Below are 24,575 nucleotides of genomic sequence, written 5' to 3' on the forward strand. Positions count from 1 at the left end.
TTTAAATGTTTGATTTTTTATTATTCCAGAATTAAAAATCTCTTAAAATTTGAACTTGGATAATTTTGAAAATATAAATTGAAAACTTAAAAGAAATTTTTTTTTGAAAGCAATTAAAAGAACTATTTAAAAATTAAAAATAAATATAGGAATATGAATTAAATAGGCTATTCAACTATTTGTCAATTTGAAGAGTCGAATAAACCAAAGTGACATGTTCTCCATGTTTTTGCTAATATGGCAGTTAAATCAATTTAAAAATAAAATTTAAATTTATTTTTAATAAATTAAAACTTACTCCTCATTGCTTTCGTCTAATCGTCTCCGGACAAAGAAATGGTCTTCTATGGGGAGAGTGGACTAGTATGAGTGGAGCATAATAGACAAGATTTGGTTATTGATAAGCTTCAAAAAAATTTACATTGCGATTTTTAGCTAAGTAGATAACTACCTAGATAACTTGGTTCGAGTATATTATTGAAAAAAATATCATCTTTAATCTTACGGTAAATGTACCATTATTTAAGTTAGTTCCATGAATGATATGATCCAGTATCAAAATAATACTACTTTGAACTAGGGCTAAATGTGGAGGAAAAAATGAGGGAGGGAGAATCAAGGATGAAGAGGAGAATGTCATATTATCAAGAGTGAAAGGGAATAGGGAGATTATAGACGTAATAGAGAGAGAATATGAGAAAAAATATTTCTTGAGCTCAGCAATAGCATCAACATTGCTTCCTTTGATGCAATCCACAAATCTTCTATGTACAATATATGTAGGTGGTTTTATTTATTTATTTTTTTTATGATGAAAGAAATTCGCAATTTTATTTAAGGAAGTAGATGAGATAAACGCCGCTCTTATGTAATATCTCACAAATTACAAAAAAAAAAAAAAAAAATAGTAATAGTAAAACTATAATAGGTGCATATGGCGTTTGGTTGAAAGGAAGGAATTAAGGGTAAATGAATTGTAATTCGGTGGAATAAAGTACGAATTCAAATTACGTTGTTCGGTAGAGAGAAATATTAGAATTGAGAAGGAAAGAAGTGTTATAAAGACTAAAATACCCTTGTGTAATAATAATAATAATAATAATAATAATAATAATAATAATAATAATAATAGTAATAATAAACAAGGGTAGTAGTGTTATTTCATCTATTTTTCCTTTCTCATATCCATTGAATTGCAATTCATTCCAGCCAAACAATATAATTGAAGTATCCATTGAATTTCAATTCAATTACAGCTAAATTACAGTGAACTGAACACCCTGTAAGACCTTCTGTCACAAATTCAACGGAGAAGATATTGAAAGAAACTCGTGATCTTAAAAAATATACTATAAGTGAAGCTCTAAATTGAGTTTAACATAAAAGGGAGAAACAAATTTTCCAAAAAACAAATACACCAACTACTCAATCTTCTTGGGCTGTTAGGTGTACCTCTCTCTTCAGTTTTCACTCAAATTCATAGATGCCATCAACAAACTTTCAGATATCCTTATTCTTAACATCACATTTCTGGTTTATAAGGTCACATCATCCACAAACAATCTCAATCTCATCACTTCATCCTTACAATTAGGCATCTTAATAATTAAACTTATTTATGACTAATAAATGAATACTTGTCAACATCCTAATTAATATCATCTCATTAATTATAACTCAGTATTATATATATAGAAGTATTATAATGTCCTAGCCTCCTAGGTGGTTTTAATGCATCTTCAATTGAGGATTTTTTTTTTCCAAATAAATCTTTTAAGTCACTTGACAATTTAAAAAGAAAAATTGCAAGTGTGAGCACACTTGCCAAAGAAAAAAAAGAAGTTGAAAGTTATGCATATAAGCACTGACCGTTACATCTGCTGCGTGCAAGCAGGCATAGAACATTTTTATCTTGTGGATCCAGTCGTCCAGACAAAATTGTTTACATTCAAAATTTAAGAGAATGAAGGAATAAAATTCAAATTGGCCACTGAACCTAACCTAAAAATGTAATTAGGTCACTGAACAAAAAAAAAGTGCAATTAAACCATTGAACACTCCAAAAACGTACAATTAAGTCACTGAACACTCTAAATGAATGCAATTTCATTGGATAGCATGTTACGATCAATTTTAGCAGGCTACCTGTTTATGTGACAGATGAGTTGACATTTTTTTAATAATTTTTAATAAATTTTTAAAAAAAAAAAAAAATAAAATAAAACGACGGCGGAGACGAAGGAAGAGGGGGTGGGGGAATTTTAATTATTATTAGAATTTATTAAAAATTATTAAAAATACTAACTTAGCTGCCAGGTAACCTGCTATCGGTTAAAATTGCATACATTTAGAGTGTTCAGTAGTTTAATTGCTTTTTTTGAATGAATAAAAATTGTGAGTAGAATTTAAAAGTATCTCCCAGTAATACGTAGTTAGCTAAAGGAGTAAAGGTAAGGTAATGAGCAAAAAAGGTTGCATTTGTACAATATAGAAATAAATAGTGTTAAATATATATAAGCAACTAAATTATACATTGTGGGAAGCTGAAGAAGAAGAAGAAGAAGAAGAAGTCGATCATCTTCTTCTTCAACCGCCCCCATCCAATATTCAAATAGCAAGTCAACCTATACATACAAATACAGAGCAGCGAGAGAGAGAGAGAGAGGGGAAATGGGGTTGGGAAATTTGTTCTTCACGGCGGTGGTGACCTTCTCAGCAGCATTGGTGACCTACAACATTCTAATGTCAGCCAATACATCTCTGAAGCTAGAACTTCCGGGCTCTCCTGACACTTCTTCTTCTTCCTCTACCGCGAGAATTTTCCCAAATTCTGACCACTCAATCATCAAACTGCCATTGGAGAAGAAGCCTTCAGGCAAGAAGCTGTTCCACACGGCCGTCACCGCCTCCGACTCGGTCTACAACGCCTGGCAGTGCAGAATCATGTATTACTGGTTCAACAAGTTGAAGGACGGCCCCAATTCTGGAATGGGTGGCTTCACTAGGATCTTGCACTCCGGCACCCCCGATAGGTTCATGGACGAGATCCCTACTTTCGTTGCCCAGCCTCTCCCCTCAGGAATGGATCAGGTTTTCATTCCTTTTTTCTTTCTTTTATGTGAATTTGCTTCAGTTTCCCAATACCAGCCAGTTTTGTGATTACCAGGAGTTTGAATAGTTTAGAAATGTGATTAGCCTAGCCATTTTTGTGATTAGCAGGAGTTTTTATAGTTTAGAAATGTGATTAGCCTTTATTGACCAACAATTCCCCACCCAGCACCTACCAGTCTTAGCTGCATTTTGATACCATTTGTTAGATCAAGCGCTTACCACTATGCAAAAAGCAAGTTACGGCATGTTTGGTTCACGGAATGAATTTTAAGGGAATAGAAGTATTCCATAAGGAATGGAATAGACCGGGAATAGAATAGGAATTGTATTATATTGTTTGGTTCGCTGAAGGAATAGAGTGTAGGAATGTTATTACAGTGTTATAGTTAGTAGCGAAGTCTCAACTTTATTTTCTTATAGAACGCCATCATATTTTCGAGAGGCAGGGTGTTGACGCCTGACGGCCTCCGCCCAACAAAATGTGGCTAAGCTAGCTTTGAATTTAGGTAACTGTTTCCTGATTTTTTAAGTATCAAATGCTATTGGAATGCAAAGTGGTTCTTAGGAATTAAAAATGCGGTATTTGATGTGGAAAACCAGGTAAACCTATTGATAACTATCCATCATAAATGGTAGGTTCTGATGTAATGTTAAAGGATAGATGACTGTATATTAAAAAACAAGCTCTTTGTGGACAAAGATTATCCAGGGGCAGGCATAATGAGGGATGAAACGAAATCATAAGATGCCAATGGTGAATAAAAAAGGTTTAATAGCGTGTGTGGATTAAAGTTGCACAAAAATACAAAGTAGATCACAAGTTGCAATGCCCTGTGGTTTCAATTCCTTTTGTGGAAGTATCATTGTGTCCAGGCTCCTCTGCAGGATAACACAGCGTTATTTATGTTGGCGGTGCTATCATATATGGATTAATATATATGGTTTTCATGAATTTCAGGGCTATATTGTCCTTAACAGACCTTGGGCTTTTGTTCAATGGCTTCGAGAAGCAGACATTGAAGAGGAGTATGAACGAAATCTCCATTTGATAGAATTCTAATTCCTTGAGCAGCTAGCTAGCTAGCTTTTAGTCATCTCTTACCTGCCTTTTCTTTTATACAGCTACATATTAATGGCGGAGCCAGATCATATTATTGTGAAGCCTATTCCAAACTTATCGAAAGATGGCCATGGAGCTGCATTCCCATTCTTTTACATTGAGCCCGAGAAGCATGAGTCTGTTCTAAGAAAGTTCTTCCCGGAAGAAAAGGGACCAATAACAAACATTGATCCAATTGGGAATTCTCCTGTCATTCTTGGGAAGGTACCCATACTTTATAGCTATCTTGTTTAATTTGTTTCCTTGTTCCTTCCGCTTTTATTAGTTTTTCTATTTATTTATTTATATATATTTGGTTCTATGGGTCTTAGGAATCTTTGAAAAAGATAGCTCCAACATGGATGAATGTTTCATTGGCAATGAAAAAGGACCCTGAAACAGATAAAGCTTTTGGCTGGGTACTTGAGATGTAATAAATTTCAAATCTAGTGATTTTATTCAAAATATTTCATTTCCCATATGTAAAAGGGAACAGAATTAACTTGAACCTTACTTCTATCTTATGTTCTTGTATCTACAGGTATGCTTATGCTGTTTCATCTGCACTGCATAACGTGAGCAACATCTTACACAAAGAACTTATGATTCAGGTATAACTTTTATTATTATTATTATTGAGTGTATAAGTTTTTGCTTCATTTTTATTACTCAGAAGATAGAGAAAGATTGCCTGTTAGACATTAGCACTTGGCTTTGGATGATTAAATTATAACATCTCTTCTTCCTTGCTTGGATGACGAGGGAAACCTCACAACCCTTTTAGGTGTGAGTAAACCCCGTCCTGTGACTCTAGCCGGTAAAGGACCACAAGGAAGTAAACCAGCTAGGTTACCCATAGCTGACCGGCTCAAACCAAGGGGCCAAGGATTCGAACTCATGACCTTGTGGTTACAAGTGTGGATCTCTTGCCATCTTGGGTGGGGTTACCCCCATCTCTTCTTCCTTGCTGATTCCCGTGAATGTAGGGGGGTTATGATAGCCAGGAGAAGAATTGAAACGGGGGAAATTAAACTTGTTGTGGAAGGAAGGGAATGGTGTGAGGAATAATACCCTCTGGACTAGACATACTAAATGCGGGAACCAAATTCCCATTCCCATTCAATTTCTGCATATATAGTAATAAACCCTAAAACAACAAACGACTCCGATTCATCAGTTGCTTCTCGTTTGTTGTTTATAGTGTGAGTGGAAATTAAAGTTTCTTCATTGTTCTAGTTTTCATGTTTTGTTAAATGCTTTCCAGCCTCCTTGGGACACAGAAGTTGGCAACGCATACATAATCCATTACACTTATGGATGTGATTACGACAAGAAGGTATCTCTTGAACCGATGAAGATCCAATGCCCTGTGATAGAATTTAACAAGTAAACGTTTTTCAGGGTACGTTGACCTATGGAAAAATTGGAGCATGGAGATTTGACAAGAGATCATATATTAACGTCTGGCCTCCAAGAAACCTTCCACTGCCACCACCTGGTATTCCGAAAAGTGTGGTATGGTTTTAGCTTTAGACCTGATTGCATATAGAAAGAACAAATTTTGTCTAATCATAACCTGATTTATGGGTTCAAGTTAGTTAAGTTTTACAATCAAATACGAACGAATTCTGGCAGGTTACGCTGGTGAAGATGGTTAATGAAGCCACTGCTAACATTCCTAACTGGGGTTCATAGGATCATACATATATTACTCTTCACAATCATGTCTTCAGAAGATGAAGGTATAGGCACTGTAAATTTTTACTGAATGGTTGCACACACACACACACACTCATTGAATCTCTCTCTCTCAGTAGAAATTTCTGCTCAATTAATCATCCTTTCTCTACTTCTTCATGTAATAATGGTGTATTTCTTTAGATCCAGAAGGTAATAAAAACTGCAGTATTCTTTACTTCATATGACCTCCTAAATCCTAATATGCATATGTGATGTGGCTGCCAAGTCAAGTTGTGCCAGTGTCTTGCAGACCCCCTAATTTGTTAGGGTGTGTTCGGAATCGGAATCGGAATAGGTATCAAATACTTGGTAATGGTAATGGGTTTTGGTGAAAGTATTTTGCTTGTTTTATTAAAAAAGCTAGGTTGAATCGAATCAAAATTAAACCGAATCGTAACCCTCTATTTAGAGCCATGGCTCATTCCTACCAACCGTTATACCCATGGACTTGGGTCCCGAGTTTAAAATACACAAGTTATATATCGAATATTTACAATTTACATACTGAATGTTCACAATGTAAATTGTGAACATATAGTATGTAAATTGTGAACATTTAGTATGTAAAATTTTGAACATACAATATGTAAATTCTGTATATTCAATATGTAAATTGTGTATTTTTCAATTTGGATTCACCTTGCAAGGTAAACTCAGGTCCACCGAATAATTTGCCCATTCCTACCCCTACTCTAACTTAACAAACCAAGGCTAAAATGTATTCCTCAGCATGTTTGAAAGTGAAATAGTAAAGCAATTAATTGGGAATTAACATTGACATTCATTGAATAGGGAATTTTAGTAATCTAGAACACATTGGAAAAACACTTTATTTTAAAATATTGAGTTGATACATCCAACGGTCCTCTATGTTTTAAAAAATAACTATTCGTGGTCTTTTTAGGATATCTCGTGGTCATTTTAAACTCGAGATTTTTTATTTATTTATTTATTTATTTATTTCTTGTTTAAGAACTAAGACCATGAGTGACTATTTTTTAAAACATGAAGGACCATTGAAGGTCATTTAAAACTCGAATGACCACTCGAAGGACCATTGAAGGTATTAACTCTAAAATATATATGGTTAAATGTAGTAGGTGGATTTTTTAAATGAATCACAAAGTGTTGATGGATGGACTTGTACAAGTTCCATCTAGTAGAGCCATGGAAACTATTTTATTTGCTCTATCTGTCATGTGATCTCCATCCCAATCAATATAACGCCATGGTTCAGGACAACTCTTTACTCGTATGTTGCCACATCCCACATCTTTATTCAGATTATACTTCCCACCTACACCACAACAAACTGCAAGGCTTGATGTGAATCCTGCACATACATTAAAGTAGTTTTTTCGATCAACTTTTTGAGAAAATTATTTTGCATGTAATCAATTAGCTATAAGGTAACAATTAATTTACCAAACGCTCTTCTACAATCAGTTAATGCTATCAACCAGTTAAACCCACTAACCCAATCAGCTAACAACTATTTACCAAACACCCAGCTATAACTTATAAGGTAACAACTAAGTTACCAAACACTTCTCTACAATCAGCTAATGCTATCAACTAGTCAAACCCACTAACCCAATCAGCTAACAACTATTTACCAAACACCCCGAAAGTTTATTATATTGTAAAATTTAACAAAATATAAGTTTAATTACCATATTTTCGAGGATGACGATAAAGCTCGATACTGGCATTGTAAATGTCAGCATAGATTATGACAACATGAGGGTTATGATGTTGAATGGTGTTGAGTTGTTGTTGAAGATGTTGATTGTGGTACTCACACAATTCATTCATCCAAATAAGACAACCAGTATCAGGCTCATAATCTTCCTTCTTCTCACTTTCAAATTGTGTGAGGACACTGCCTAGACAACCATCTGGTGATATGCCAGGCACCATGATTGTTGTTGCGCCAAATTCAATCAAATCCTGCATACATTATATTTGTTTCTTATTAGTTATTACACTATAATTTATCATTATTATATTTATTTTTAAAGTATAATTGTGATTGTGTAAATTAAACGCATGCATATAATAATATATGGCCTTACATTGATAGCTGTGGTAATGACATCAATAACAACAGGGACATATGATCTTATCTCTTCTATATCTTTTCCATAGCCTAGTGCACGGCGATAGTCGTTGCTCCCGAAAGGTCCCAACACAAATAGTGAGGTTTTGAGCTTTTCCTTACATTCTACAACACAATTAAGAATAAAAGAAATTTGTTAAAACTATTTTATACATAAATTTGTCAATGTCATATTATTAACTACTTACAACACTTTATCTTCGACCGATAATATAATATTATATCAAACAGAATTATTTCTTCATTGTAAAGTTGAATAGAAAATTAAAACTTGATCGGGTGTTTGGTAAGATGGAATTGTAATTCCATTCATACCAAACTTCATGGAATTACAATTCCAAAGTTTGGTTGGAGATTCCCTCTAACCATGGAATTGCAATTCCTAGGGTCCCCATAGGAATTGTAATTTCACACTTTGTGGAATTGTAATTTCTTGGTAAATGACTATTTTACATTTCTTTTTGTTATTATATTATATTACTATACAAGAGCATTTTAATCCTTATTTGCTTTTTTTTTTTTTTTTTTTTTTTTTTTTTTTTTTTTTTTTTTCTTTTCAATTCTCAATCATTATATTAATGTCTACCAAACAAAGTAATTTAAAAAATTTATTTTAACATTTATCCACCGAATTAAAATTCTTTTCATCCTTAATTCTTTCTCCTAACCAAACACCCGGGGAAGAAATAATAATAATAATAACCTGATGGTGTGGCACAGAAAATTGGCAACAGTTGATTGAGCCATCTCATCTGAACTCTGAGGGAGCAATTTGTATCCACATTAACTATTCCTCTTTCTTCATGGAACGCCGAGTCAACTGCCGCAGCTCCGGCGACAGCGAAATTCACACCTCCGTCAATATTTGACCCGCTTCCGCCGCCATTCATCATAACACTAGCTGATGGAGGCATAAATGGCGTCCATAGTACTCCGCTGAAATATCATCACAATTTAACATGTAACTTTTCACTCTTTTTTTGTTGAAGGTCAAAATTTTGACATTCTAACCTAAAGTCAAAAGTTGCTACCACTTGACCAAAAAGTTTGGACTAATTTAACATGTAATTTAAAACCCTCAAAACCAAAACTTAATAATAAAGTTATTTGCATTAGTAGTTTTTCACAATTTTTAAGGAAAAACATTCCTTAGTTGGAAGTGAGAGAGGGATGAGAGAAAAGATCTTGGGTCTTCTTGCAAGAGGAAGTTTTTTTTTGTGAACCCGTCAGGGGAGAGAAAAGGAAAAAAAAAAAGTCATTTGTGTGTGTAGTGCACGTGCTTGACGGCTCGTCAAGACTTACTTTATTTTGTTTTTATTTTCTTTTGGGATGGCCGTTTTTTTTTTTTTTTTTTTTTTTTTTTAAATATTTTATTTTCTTTCTTCACTCTCCTTCCTATCTCTCTTAGTTGGCACCTCAAAAACCTCACTATTGAGGATGTCCTAAAATCAATTTCCAGCATATAGATCAGAGTGCAATATATAAAGTTATCCGGTTATTTTTGTTTAAAACTTAGCTTATGTATAATATCTTTTAACGAAAATATAATATTTTCATATAAGTTTATAACTAAGACATTTTCACTGATTCGATCTTGTGACCATCCCATTTAAAATGGTAATAGATGTGCTATCACATTACATAGTAGTTCGCAATTGGTATTAGTGCATAAAATTTATATATTTTAAAACTACAAAAAAAAAAATACTACTATTAGACACATAATATAAAATTTAAAAATTATATGAAATGTTAAAGAAAATAAGTGAGAAAGAAAGTTGGTTTGAATATAAATAATAAACAACATCGGTAAAATGAGAGTATTGCATTTTCACTATAAACTAATAACATTGTATATTTGACATTATTAGGTCATGTAAGATGATTTTATATGAATTTTTGTAATAATAAATACCTATAAAATCTATGATGAGACGACCATCGGAGCAGCGACCGGTGGGATGGTGAAAAAAAGTTTCTCCATAAGGTGGATTGCCCATGTGAGAGTGGTTAGGGTAGAGAATAACCCTATTTCCAACATCTATAAGAGTCCCCAAATGCAAAGATGGATGTGTAGGGGCAAGCGGCTATGGCTATGGGTTTTGGAATTATAAATAGAAGGAATAAGGTGGAAATAATTGGTGTGAATTTGAACGCAAGGGATGGGCAAGCCAATGCCATTGGGATATGTCATGTGTGGCAACACCAAACATGGAGACTCTTTATATAGGAATTATCTTTTTCTTTTTTGGAATTTTTTTAGAAGAAATTTCAATTTTGGTTCTATGACTATAGGGGTTTTATTAATTTCAGTCCGTGATTTTTAAAAGTGTCAATTTAGTACTTTCATTATGCAATTTTTATCAATTTTGGTTACTCTGACTAAATTGCAGCCAAATTTCGTCTTAAAATTTTAATAGTTAAATAATAAGAATATTTTGATCCTTTCACGTCTCTTTTCTTCTTTTCCGCTGAGTCCATCCTTTTCTCTCCCGTTTCCCCGCATTGGTTCCATTGCACACTCGTCAAACCACCGTTACTGCAACTGCAAACTTTAAACCAACCCCCTTATTCCCTAATCAAACCTTCCCGCATAAATTTTCGCACTCTCTACTTTCCTCAAACATTCATTTCTCGTTGCCAATCGATCCCTTTTCGTAGAATCTCAATCTCTGCTCCCCCGAGTTGAGTAAGATGGAGGTGGAGCTGCCGCCGAATTCGGCGATGACGTTCGATGAAGTTTCAATGGAGCGAAGCAAGAGTTTCGTCAAAGCCTTACATGTCAACTTTCTTTCTTTGAGATCAGATCTGGTTATGCTTGCATATTTTGGTAGTTAACACTTGAATTTCCCATTAAAGTTGAAGTAATCATGATTACTCCTCATTACTTTCTTTGAGATCATTGCACTCGCCGAAAACGGGAGAGAAAGGGATGGACTCGCCGGAGAAAAAGAAAAGGGACGTGAAATGATCAAAATATCCTCATTATTTTAATTATTAAAATTTTTAGGCGAAATTTGGCCGTAGTGACCAAAATTGACAAAAATTGCATAGTTAAGATACTAAATTGACACTTTTGAAAGTCATGGACTGAAATTAACAAGACTCCTATAGTCATAGGACCAAAATTGAAATTTCTTCTAAAATTTTATTGAAATTAAAAAAATATTGTTTTTTTTAAAAAAAAAATAAAAATCTTGGATAGTGTATTTAAAATAAAAAGTTATTATGTATGTTTTTTTTTTTTAAAGAAATTTATTCAATAATACATATGGTATATCAATTTTGAGCCAAACACAATTTAGCAATGTGGTTGGCTCCCATCTAAATGTCTACACCCCATCAATCAAATAATTTGAACCATCCTCTCTAAAATAAACAAAACAGTTAATGTTACGTGACGCGTTACGTCAATGAGACTAACACTAATTGATGCATTGCATCGGGTCGGTGTCAAGTGGACAGTAGGGAGGCTCCCTTAGTTTAAAAAGAAAAATTTATTGACGTAGGTCGGATCAGTCTAATTAATGCAATTTGGCTAGACTATATTTTGAATCTTATGAAGTGTTTCTAGGTCCAAAAGGGCAAATTATATCGTGCACCAGGGTGCACAATGCATTGTGCGCCTTGAGAGTTTATATGTATTATGTTAAGAGTTTATGTGTATTATGCTAAGAGTTCATATGTATTATGCATGTTAAGAGTTTATCTGTATTATGTTAAGAGTTTATGTGTATTTTACTATACAATTATGTACATATATACGAAACAAATGATTTATTATGTGCACTGGTGCATGATATAACAATTGGTCCAAGAGAAGATAAATTGAGACAACATCAAACTGTACACTTTTGTGTTCAAAGAGTCTAACCTAAATCTATTGAATTTCTTATTTTGAACGGTCAACTATAAACAACTTAAACTGATATCTTGCCGTATCACAAAATAAGCTTTAATTTACTCAAAAGTCACATATGCATATTATTACTTTTGAAGGGAATAATTAGTTGATGCCAAATTTATTACAGTGTCGGGCTAATATCAGCTTACTGACAACCACCTATATATGAATCACCATGCACCATGGTTGCATCCAGCAACCCCCGGTCAGTTTGCAACCACCACAATTTCGTTGCGCGTGTCAGATCTCTGTGATTTTAGCAAACTTTGGACAATAGTTACTGCGACACTAACAATATTTTCATTGCTTTTAATTAAATTGAATGAAATTATTTATTATAATTTAATTTTTATAATCTAATTTGTTATATTTTTTGAAGGGATCTAATTTGTTATTGATAAATAAGATTTATAAAAGTATAATGATATTGGTTCTACTCGATGTACCTATATATGATGTATGTATGGTTGTATTGAATGTGACTACTATCATAAAAATTTGCAAACAAATTCTACATTTAAAACAACATAAAATAAATTTACTCAACTACCAAATATGTGATATAAAATGGTATTGAGAAACTAGGACCATGTTTGGTAAAATAGTTAGCCTATAGTCACTTCGCCGGCCACCCACTGGCTTTTCCCCACCTCGGAATGTTGGCTTCCCCGTTTGATGTTTCCCCGACCTTCGTGGTGTCCCAACGGACTCCGTTTATCGTGCCTGAGTCTAGTTTTATATTTCGAGTACCGTTCGTAAGATAAAAAGAGTCTTGTGTATTATTGCATGCTAGTTGAATTGGTACCCCGTTGACCTAGGTGAAAGAAGTATGAACCCCTTAGGATTATTCCTAGTACGTGGATGACCACGCATAGGTTTCATTATACGTTTTCTCCCCTTTCCCAATATGTTTATGTGGGTTGCATGAGCTTGCTATGTGTTATGTGTGCGTGATACCCCAATATTGGCTGCGGTCAAATTGGTTATACATGAGCTGCGGTTCATAAACTGGCTGCGGTCAGAACTACACTTTTGGGCTGTGGTCCAACGTTTGGATCGCAAACGTTTTACATGAGCTGCGGTTCATTTTCCTGGCTGCGGTCAGAGATTCACTTTTGGGCTGCGGTCCACCGTTTGGCTCACAAACGGTTTGATGAGATGCGGTTCATCAGTTGGCTGTGGTCAACCCCTTCATGCTGCGATATGAGGCAGGGTACTGCGGGGCCGTGTTAGCGCTATATGCGCTGACCCTCATGTATGGGCATGCGATTGGTCCTGTGGCGCTACCAAAGTGTGCTTACGTGATAAAGATATTGATTGAAAGATGATATGAATAAATTAACCTGTGACCTTAGGATATGTGATAACGTCTTTATATGCTTGTTTATAACGGTTGAATGTGTTTATCCCTACTTGTCGAGTCTATTCCTGGTTTTAAAAAGCTAGTGTCTCATAAGTATATATCTTCCTGCTTCAAAATGGTTTTCCTATATATATATATATATATATATATATATATATATATATATATATATATATATATATATATATATATATATATATATATATATATATATATATATATATATATATATATATATACCTACCTATATTGTATTTCAACGCGTTGGAGTGGGTTACCAGCATCATTCGCTGAACAGATATATTTGGTTTTCAGGCACAGATGATTAGCTACCGGAGCGCGCTAGAGGACCAAAGGCTTAGATAGTTAGATTTCCTTTCGGCCTGCGTGCCTTGATGATGTAATGGCATTGTTTAAAGTTAATTAATTAGTATAGCCTGTGCATCTGAGTTCTCCAGCTCAGATGTGGCATGACACCCCAGACCCTTATGTTTAGAATGCTCTGTTTGGGATTATTTAATAGAATTGCTTTCCTATTATAAGATTAAAAAGTTTTAAAAATTTCGGGGTGTTACAGATGGTATCAGAGCCTAAGTTTGACCATAGGATAAGACTTTTAAGACCAGACTTTAGGACATTAGGCTTGAACTCTAGGTATTTAGGAACATAGGATTCAGGAAACTTAGGACGCGCGGTGAGATTGTGAGCCTACCTATCATCACATAACCTTCCCTCACTTTATCCTTCATTAATTTAAAGAACCTCCCCCCCCCCCCCCTTCGCTTACCGCATCAAGGTAAGGGCGCAACCCACTAACTTACCGTTACAATAAATATTGGTCCTGTAGACCATCAGCATGGCACCAACAAGACGTCAGTCAAGGACCCCCGAACTTCGCTCACGAATCTACAACAACTAACTCGGGCCGCCCAGGCACTAAGCGACACAGTCCTCCGTAACAACAACCGACCACCACCGCCACCAAACGGAAACTCAGATGTCACTCGGCAAGTTTCAAACCATCGCCCACCCACCTTCTCAGGAAAAATGTGTATTTTTCCTGACAGTTAGAGTGCATTTTTCCAGTTTGTCAGTGTGCATTTTTCTAGTTTGTTAGTGTGCATTTTTGGAGGAAGTATGAGCATTTGTTTGTTTGCAACCGAAATAGATTGATTGAATTGATTGCCGAAATTAAATATGGCATCTGTGCACATTTGATATGGGCATTTAGAAACAGTTGACTGTTCTTGGATTGTAGTTTTGTGAGTATGTATTTTTCCAAAGTGATAGTGTGCATTTAAGTAGCATATCTCCTAAACAACGAAGTTATATAGTATGGTGTTTGGTAGTGTTTTTTAAACTATTTATGGAGGCAATGTAGTAGAGTGCATTTAGAGATTTAGCATGGGCATTTGTTGGTTTGCAACTGGACTAGGTTGTGTTGTGCATTTCTGTGTGTTTTTTTGTGGGTGATAGTGTTAATTGCCACGTAAAGCGGTAACTAAATAAATATGAGACCAATTAAAGCAAATAAACTACTCTTATTGATCACAATGAAGGCCCTAAGTACAATCTACTTGGTTGCTCTGAGTACCGACTAACTGCGGTCGGGATTCTCTAATAACAACCTATCGATCGTCGAAAAGTCCCTCACACTATCGCTATCGCGGGTATTTATAGCCGCGGAGCAGGAGACACAAATCCGGCCGTCCGGCATGCTTCCCACGTAGCAACCACGTGTCGCCGTCCCGGGTGCCCTGCCTGTCAATGCGTGGAGCCGCTACGTGTCCCTCGTCAGCTCTCTCGCTAAAGGGCTACCACTCGGTGATCGACACTGCCACTCGGGTAACTCCCGGTCGGATCCCGACCGGGTTCTTCACAAGAAACCCGACCTGTTACCTGCAAAGACAAGAAGAAAAGGACGAAGGCACACCGGTCGGGGTAACGCTATGTCGGTCGGGGTATTCCCTACCAAGAGCCCCCCAGCCCGGGCCTTTTTGATCGTCCGGGAAAAAACGGGACGGGATGAAGAAGCCCAACCGTCAGCCACCAAACCGACCGGCCAGCTGTCATTCCCCCCTCGCCACGTGTCGACGACTGCCGGTCTCTGCGACTGCAAGGGTCGCCTCGAAGTCAGCAATGGTCACGTCGCGCAAGTGGGTTGGTTTCCCGCCCAAACGCTCTCCTATAAATAGGCCCTTGAGGCCTTCATTTGAACTTTCCTCAATCATCTGATTCAATCGGCACACTCAGAGAATCCCGAGCGAGCACCTCAGCAGATCAACCGAGCAAATCAACTTCAAGCTTTTCAAAGTCTCCCTGATCGGTAAGCTCTCTACTTCCTTGCTTTGCTTTTTACTTTAAGTTTTGCATAGTGGTAGGATAAGACTAACTCCGACCTGATATGAACCTAGTCCAAGATTCAAATAAGATGAGTATTGTCCCAAGAATGCTCTCAATGCAAAGATAGAGATGAATCAAAATACCTTAAAGCTCACGAGAAACCCTTTGTCTTGAATCCTCAAAGACTTGGAAGAATCCCATTGTAGCTTCAAGTACCTCGATGATGCAATCTTCAATCAACTAGAGTCGGATCTAGTTTCCTTCGATTCAAGAACGAGTCCACGAACCTAAATCTAAAGGTTGAAGAAAGGAAGATTGATTCGAGTACACGAATCAATTTGCTAGTCGAGTCCACGACTAGCCACTAATTGAGTCCACAATTAGCTATAAGGTTTCTTACACAAGTGTAAAGAAAAACTTACGAATTTTATTGAATTAAAGCTTTTTAAAACTGATATGGATGTGCCCTATTTATAGGTATAGGGCAGCATTGTAATCTAAATACAATGGGAAAAAGAGTCCTAAACCTAATCTAGAAAACAAGTAAATAGAGTTTTATTTAGAATAGGATTTAAGGAATCTTTTCTAAATACAACTAGTGTTTTCTCTTTTATGCCAAACAATTAATGATGACCAAATATAATAGGGCTGATTTGGGCCTAATTTAATCACCAAAATCAGCACTTAAACAATTATAAAAAAGCCTTGAGTTATTCTTCATATTTTGCAAATGGGCTTGACTTGGATTTCCACCATCTTTGAATATCACCAATGAAGAGTTGCCTTAATTGTTTGGACTTGGGCCTTGTGATTGGCCCAATTAGTATTCTTAATGGATCTTCATATGTTGGGCCGCATCATCCTCCCCTTCTTGAAAATGATTCGACCTCGAATCTTGTAAGCATTGTCTTCGATCCATGATATCACTTGAAATTGGCCACTATAATATTTTCCTCTATCGAATGGACTTATTATTGGTCTTTGTTGTTTCTTCCACCAATGATGTTTTAAGGTCGTCGTTATGGGCCTTGTGATGAGCCCACTATTTACCCTTTCTGGATTCCATGTGTACTGGTTCCTATTATTCTCCCATTCTTGAAAAGGATTCGTCCTCGAATCCAAATCTTCAGTGAAATACAAAGTAGCAAGCTCACTTTCTGTTTTATCACGCTCATGGAACTTTTTCTTGGGATGCTTGACATGAGTCGCTCCAATCATCATCCTACAATCAACAAGTAAGGCAATTAAGTCTAATGACACATCAGGGAATTTAAACATTCTGGATGGTAATAATTCAACAAAATGAGACATATTAAATTTATGCATCTTGTTTGAATTGTCAATAAGCACAAAATCTTTCCGCCTAGAGCTTAAGGCTAAACCAAACACAAAATCCATGAAAATATCAAGTAATGATTTAGATGCATTGTGGTGGTAAGTAGCACAATTATGAACATAAGATTCTACATCTTTTTTCTTCTTTGGCCAATGAAAATATCCATGCAAAACATCATCACTCTTTGGAAAATCAAATTGTCCCTTATGTGAATCAATAATTAAATCATTGCTCAAATCCAAGCAAAAAGTGCCAATCCCATTGACTTTGAACGAAAACCCCTTGAGCAAGTAGTATTTCACATAAGAAGTTTTCAAATGTGCCTTATAACTTCCCAGTGATTCCTTATCTCTATCAAATAAAGTTTTAGTAAAATCAAAATTAAGGAATCTCGGATGTATGGGCGCAAACAAATTTCTAACACATCTAGCAAGGAGCTCATTAATAGAAACATGACAAACAAATCTAGAGAATTTTAATGCATGCTTTTGAAATAAAAATGAGTAAATAGTTACTCCCCTTATTTTCTCTTGCTTAATATCCTTTGTAGTTACCAAGAGAGGTTGCACTTTGACACCTTGGGCTGGTCCTTTCCACTGTATCACTGATTGTGGTCCCTTTGTTTGGCTACAAACCGAAATAGAAGATTGGAGTGGTGATTGCAATTCCAAACATGGAGGTTCCACTTTTCTCTCTTTGATTTCTTCCTTTGATGCTGGTTTGAGAGCTTGCATCAATGTCAATTGAATTTCTTCTACTTGTTTAAGATACAAACGAGGCAAGACATATGTAACTCCATTCATGTGAAACACATAAGTGTTCCTCATTCCATCATAACTTATTTTTCTGTCAAATTGCCATGGTCTACCTAACAAGATATGAGCATCCTGCATTGGGATATTATCACACAAGATTTCATCAGAGTAACTGTTAATAGATAAAGGAATAAGAGCCTGTTTGGTTACTCTAGCTTCTCCTACATCAGTTAACCATTGCAAACAATAAGGATTTAGATGATTAAGCAAAGGTAACTGAAGAAATTTAACCATAGTTGCACTAGCCACATTTGTGCAACTTCTAGAATCTATTACCATAGCACACACATTCTCTCTAATTGACCCTTTAGCACAAAATATATTTTCTCTTTGAGACTGATCTTCTTTTAAAGGGTGAACATTCAAAACCTCCTTAACAACAACAATATGACTAGACTCACTATCAACATATTTAGAATCAGAATCTAAAGGTATGGATGGTTCTCTCTCAACATGTTCATTGGGGGTTTCAAAATGGTCACAAACCTCATCCTCAGATTTATATTCAAGACAAGAAGTAAAATTTTCAGATTGTGTTGTTATCTTAACTACCCTCTTGTTAGGGCAATCACGAGCTATGTGGCCTCTCCCATTACATCTATAACAAATCAATTCTCTATCATGTTGAGGCCTTACTGCCTCACTTACCTTTTCCTTACCTTTGTCTCGTGAATCATCTCTTGGAGGAGGATGTTCATCACGCCTTTGAGGGGTGGAACAAGTGTTGTTCCATCTTGATGCACCATTTTTGGACTTGTACATTTTCATCTCTTTGATTTTTGCCTCAGATTCACGTGCAGCATACAGGGCATCATAAAGGGTGTCATATCTCTGAATACTCATTCCACACCGAATTTCTAAGTTCAATCCATGTACGAAACAAGCAACAGTTTTTGTCTCTTCTTCATGTATGTCTCCCTGTTTAAGCAAAATACTTATAGTTTGGTAGTACTCATCAACTGACTTATTTCCTTGCACCGTTCCTTGCAATTTTCTTTCAAGATCATTGAAAAAAGATTTAGGACGAAAGGTTAGGCGCATATCTTCCCTCACTTGAACCCAAGATTCATAGGGAATAAAATTAGCAACTCTTTCTATATTTCTTTTTCGCCACCAAGATAATGCATACCCCGCAACTATCCTAATTTTTGTAAGATCAGAATATTGCTTTAAATAAAAAAGAGTTTCAACAGCATTCTCCCATTCTATGTATTCGGTAGGTCCTTTCTCACCGGTGAAGTTAGGAATTTCATGTTTAATGTTTCCTAACTCCGCATTACGCTGCTGGATCCTTTGACATATAGGATCCACTCTTCCTACTGGTGGCAGGTGTCGCTCATCATTATGTGGTGGTTGCACTTGCTGTGAGCGTTGCTCCAAATTATTCATTCGTTTGAGTAACCTGTCTATCTTTTGTTCTAATGTCTGGGGAAAGTTTGGAACTTGATCAGCCATCTGTATAGGAAAAAAAATATCTAAAAAAAAAAAAAAGATGTGTGAGTAATCACGTTAGTGAAACCAAAAAGTTGGCTCGCTCCCTCACTATTCTCAGCTCGCAGGTAGGAGGTGGATTATATGGCTCTGGTGGTGTACTACACACTCTTACAAACACACACTCCACTCGTGTATCGCTCAAGGTGGCAGATACTCTCACAAACCTTTTTCCAAAAAGGAAAATTCTAGTCCGGTACTCAAGTTGATATGGATTCAACCTCAAAGTTCAAGAAAACGTACCTTGGAAGACTTCACAAGCCTTTGAGAGTAAGGGTGTATCGTGAGATAGATAATAAAATTGAGAGAAAGAAGCAAAGAAAAAGGACAATACGAGCAAAGAAACTAAATAAGATTTGAAAGAAAAAGGAAACTAAAGAAGGAAGTATGGCAGAAAGATATGCAAGACCAATATCAAAAGATAGAGACAAATAGAATATAAAATGGATTCACGTGTACCACAACCAATTAGGAATCATTAAAAAACTCCTTCCAACCTTATACTTTTCCCCTTCCTTGTCCCTCCAAAATTCTCCTACCAGCCAAATTCTTTCCCCAACCTTATTCTTCTTCTTTATTGCTTTCTCTTTTTTGTTTTTTTTTGTTTTTTTTTCAACTTTCTTGATTTTTTTTTTGATTTTTTTGATAAATAACCTCCAAATAATTACTGTAAATATCACCAAAAATTTCAGACCAAGTGGTTCCACACAAGCACTTCAAAACAGAATCAAGAATTTCAAGAATCACCCAAAAAAACAGAAACGATGCCCTTACTTCGAAGATCAATATCTCAATGACCGTAAGGAATTAGCAAGTTTATAATATATCAATAGAACGCCCCAGAAGAGATCTACAACATATCCAAATTTCAGATAAAACTAACCAGTGGATCTCGAGATATAGGTAATTCTTTGAAACTGGTCACAGTTCGCGGAAATCTGGACAGGGTGTGATTGAGACGTGATTGCGCGTAAATGCGCTTTGGATATAGGTAAGGGTAAGATGGGGTTGTTTTCTTGACAGAATATGTGGTAATATGGTGATTAGGAGGTGTGAGGTCTCGTTGATATTGGACGGGAAAAAGGGAAAACACTTTCGGGATTGTTTTTCAAGAAACTGGAGAACATGTATCAAGATTCAAGAACACAATCAAGAATGCAAAAGAAAATTTTTTTGGGGGGTTTTTTTAATGAATAAGACACGAATAAAAGTAGTATGTAAGATAAGAATGAGATAAACCTAGGGAACCAAAGAAACCAAATTTCCAATGATAACGAGACAAACCTAGGCTCTGAATACCAAATTGATATGAACCTAGTCCAAGATTCAAATAAGATGAGTATTGTCCCAAGAATGCTCTCAATGCAAAGATAGAGATGAATCAAAATACCTTAAAGCTCACGAGAAACCCTTTGTCTTGAATCCTCAAAGACTTGGAAGAATCCCATTGTAGCTTCAAGTACCTCGATGATGCAATCTTCAATCAACTAGAGTCGGATCTAGTTTCCTTCGATTCAAGAACGAGTCCACGAACCTAAATCTAAAGGTTGAAGAAAGGAAGATTGATTCGAGTACACGAATCAATTTGCTAGTCGAGTCCACGACTAGCCACTAATTGAGTCCACAATTAGCTATAAGGTTTCTTACACAAGTGTAAAGAAAAACTTACGAATTTTATTGAATTAAAGCTTTTTAAAACTGATATGGATGTGCCCTATTTATAGGTATAGGGCAGCATTGTAATCTAAATACAATGGGAAAAAGAGTCCTAAACCTAATCTAGAAAACAAGTAAATAGAGTTTTATTTAGAATAGGATTTAAGGAATCTTTTCTAAATACAACTAGTGTTTTCTCTTTTATGCCAAACAATTAATGATGACCAAATATAATAGGGCTGATTTGGGCCTAATTTAATCACCAAAATCAGCACTTAAACAATTATAAAAAAGCCTTGAGTTATTCTTCATATTTTGCAAATGGGCTTGACTTGGATTTCCACCATCTTTGAATATCACCAATGAAGAGTTGCCTTAATTGTTTGGACTTGGGCCTTGTGATTGGCCCAATTAGTATTCTTAATGGATCTTCATATGTTGGGCCGCATCACGACCCAAACGTCCCGGGCCCTGTACTAATCCCGACCGACCTTTAGGTAGAAAGAATGTCGGACTCGGAGAGCCAGAACGTCTCGGTCGCAGACTACGACGACGAGGTCGAGCAGGTTAGCGAGGAGGTGGAAATCATGTCCTATTCCCCAGAGGTCGTTCAACGACCGCAACAAATCCCCGAGCGAGCCCCCGAGCAAGAAAGGTCCTCAAGCTCGTCTGGGACGTCGGGGTCGAGCTCTAGCGGATCGGGGAGCTCGAGCGAGGAGAGCGGGGAAACGTCCACGAGCAGGCGGAATTCCCCAGCTGAAGGTGTTCGGGAAACGCCTACGAGGGTAATTGGGGATTACCCTCAGGCTGAGCCCCAAGAGGGCAATCGGGTAGACGACGCAGAGCCGGTCGAGGAAGACCCGACCGAGCCGGCGGCGCCAGGCGGGGACGGGTTCGAGTTCCTCAACAGCGAGAGCGTCGAGACCCAAATGAGCAAATTAACCAAGGGCGAAGCAGCCAAAATCGCCGCAACACTCGCCGGTCGGGCCGAGTTCGGCACCAGCAGGCAGCTCGGGAACATCATCGAGCGACATCGGGGAAAGTGGCTCGGGATGCATTACGACTCCCTTATAGCCCCGATCACTTTCCCTTACTTAGGCCTCCTCACCGCGTTCCTGGGTTACTACCAAGGATGCGGCCACCAAAATATCCGGCGAAATCTACGAATACCGGATCTTCAAGACTCCCGAGAGCTATGAGGCGGCCGACCTGCCCGAGCCAGTGTACGACGTGGCTGAGAAGTACAAGCCCGAGCCGAGGGGCGTAATGATTGCAAGGATGCCCGCTTAGGGCAAGCGGAAGGGTAAAGGTCTAACACTAACCATTCCTCCTGACCCTAACACCCCGAACGACCTTACTTCCCGAACTAACTGCCTTGTTCTTTTTGTTTTGCAGAAATGGCAGGTCTTGGAGACGACGAAGCCCCTCTTCCCCCGGTTGCCAAGATCTCGCTTGGCAAGAAGAAGCCGAAGACCAAGCCAACCGGGCAGAAGGAGGTCCCGCTTGCCCGACCGATTGGCACCTCGACCGTCACTACGGCCGAAGGCTTCGTGGTCGACGCGACGGACGTCTTGGTTACCCGGGTGGAGGTCGCCAAGGGGAAGGAGAAGGTGCCCGAGAAGGGCGTGGCGGAGAGCGGCGGTCTGAAGCGCCGCAGGGAGCAGCGCAGCCCGAGCCCTTCGGCCGGGGTTAGCAAGGGCGGTTCGTCCGTCCTCGTCCGGATCAGTAATGCCGGGCCAGCTCGGGAAGACCTAAACAAGCTGACTCCGACCCAAGTGGCCGAGAAGATCGGCCTCGACTTGGCCGAGGTGAAGCCCTTTCCCCCTTTTCTTCTTTATGCCAAGTACTCCCAATCGAGCTAACATAATGTGCCTTGCAGATTTCCCGAGCGGCCCAGCTCCTTCAAGGTCGGGCCATGCTGGCCGACGAGGCCGATCGACACAAGAAGGCCGCCGCCCGACGACTTCAGGAGGTCAAGGACATCCAGGCGGAGCTGGAGAAGGTCCAGAAGGACCTAAAGAAGAGTTGGGAGGATCAGGAGATAGCCGAGAAGGTCGTGCAGCTGGCGATCGGAGAGGCGACCGAGTGGAAGACGGCGGCTGAGAAGGCGACCAAGGAGGTCGTGGAGCTGAAGGCCCGGCTGGATAACCTGGACGAGCTGGCCCGGTTTCTTTTTCAGGACAACGAATCGGGCGCGGCGTTCCTCAAGGCGGTCCGGAAAACGAAGATCGGGGAAGAGCTGATGTTGTCGTTTGGTCGGTGGGCTTTCAAAGCCGGCTAGAGGAAGATGATCGAGAAGACCCAAAAAAGGATGGAACAGGCGCTCGAAGGAGAAGACCTTTAGCTGGTCCTGTCCGCACTTCCTCCGGATCTTCCCGACCCCGGTCTAACTCCGTTCGAACCGAAGGAGAGAGCGGCTGAGCCAAGCGGGTCTGCTGCGGCCACCCCGGGCGAGAAGGAGCCTTCAAGGAAGCAGTAGATTAGCTAAGAACGAGCCTTCAAGGAGCCTTCAAGTGACTCTAATCGGGAGCCCGGTCCCGAGTTTGTACCGGGCACTTTTTTGATAACTATAACTTGTTTTTGCTTAACTTGTTCCATTCGTCCTTTATTTGTACTTCTACTTTCAATCATACATGCGCCGAACCCCTAATACTCGACCTCGTGGCCTTTTGGCCTGGTCATGCATTTTTCGACCCACTCAATGCCCGACCTTGTGGCCACGTGGCCCGGTCGTGCACCATTCGACTCATCCGACCTGACTGGTCTAATACCCGACCCCGCGGCCTTACGGCCTAGTCGTGTATCATTTGGCCGGAATTTCGATGCTGAGCTGGCCTGCCCAATCAGGTTTATCCGATCTCTTGGCCTTGTCGAAAATTTTGAAAATTGGTAAGCCTCCACGATCGGGGTGTTCTCGAGCGACGGACCTACAGCACTTCCTTCATCCCAGCCCCCACACTATTGTGCCCTCGAGGCACGAGTGGGTGCGATAGTGGAAAGAAGTTGGACGGATCAGGAAATTATGCTGGGAGCTCTGGCTTTCCCGATCGGTGGCATGACCCAGATGTCCGCCGAAGAGGAGCGCATGTGACCGGTCGATGGACTCGCCCGGTCGAGTTAACTTGATGAAGATCCAACCTGCGTTTAATGAAGGTAAGGAAAAAACCGATCAGGCAGCCGTATGCAAACGGTCGAGCAATCACCGATCGTATATACATTAAATCTTCCCGCTCACAGGCGGTTAAGAAAATATTTACAACTCAGAAATAAATGACGACCGATTCCAACTCGCAGGTCGAGCCCCCACTTCGTCTAAAATTACACAAAATAGGCTAATGCCTAAACATAACGAGGTGCTCAGAATTCCAAGTCCCCTCGATTACCCGACCGGTTGTTGTCTCCAGTCGGTATGTCCCCGACCGTATGATAGCACTGATGATGTACGACCCTTCCCAATTCTGAGATAGCTTTCCACCTTCCAAAGGTTGACTGGCCTCCCGTCATCGTAGAACGTAATCTCCCACCTGAAAATAACGAGGGTTGACCCGGACATCCTTCGAACTCTTGACTCTCTTTTGATACTCGGCCATACGCCGAG

General features: G+C 38.4%; 2 protein-coding genes across 2 annotated transcripts in view; one reads left to right on the forward strand and one right to left on the reverse strand.

Annotated features, from left to right (window-relative positions):
• Window positions 1-2,531: 2,531 nt before the first annotated feature.
• LOC109169579 (hydroxyproline O-arabinosyltransferase 1-like) lies at window positions 2,532-6,130 on the forward strand. Its single transcript, XM_019318453.1, has 8 exons — window positions 2,532-3,090; window positions 4,070-4,137; window positions 4,234-4,435; window positions 4,543-4,640; window positions 4,752-4,821; window positions 5,475-5,546; window positions 5,612-5,725; window positions 5,846-6,130. The coding sequence occupies exons 1-8, from the start codon at window positions 2,671-2,673 to the stop codon at window positions 5,903-5,905; spliced, it is 1,104 nt and encodes a 367-aa protein (XP_019173998.1). The 5' UTR covers window positions 2,532-2,670; the 3' UTR covers window positions 5,906-6,130.
• A 569-nt stretch (window positions 6,131-6,699) lies between these two features.
• Window positions 6,700-24,575, reverse strand: part of LOC109169578 (GDSL esterase/lipase At1g28590-like) — a 54,713-nt gene continuing 36,837 nt past the window's right edge. Inside the window, exons 4-5 of the mRNA XM_019318452.1 lie at window positions 7,624-7,900; window positions 6,700-7,283 (exon numbers count right to left, since the gene is read on the reverse strand). Of these exons, the coding sequence (XP_019173997.1) occupies window positions 7,069-7,283; window positions 7,624-7,900 (492 nt within the window). The 3' untranslated portion in view covers window positions 6,700-7,068. The remainder of the gene's footprint in view (window positions 7,284-7,623; window positions 7,901-24,575) is intronic.

The sequence above is a fragment of the Ipomoea nil genome, unplaced genomic scaffold (genome assembly GCF_001879475.1).
Source record: "Ipomoea nil cultivar Tokyo-kokei standard unplaced genomic scaffold, Asagao_1.1 scaffold3314, whole genome shotgun sequence".
Lineage (NCBI taxonomy): Eukaryota > Viridiplantae > Streptophyta > Magnoliopsida > Solanales > Convolvulaceae > Ipomoea > Ipomoea nil.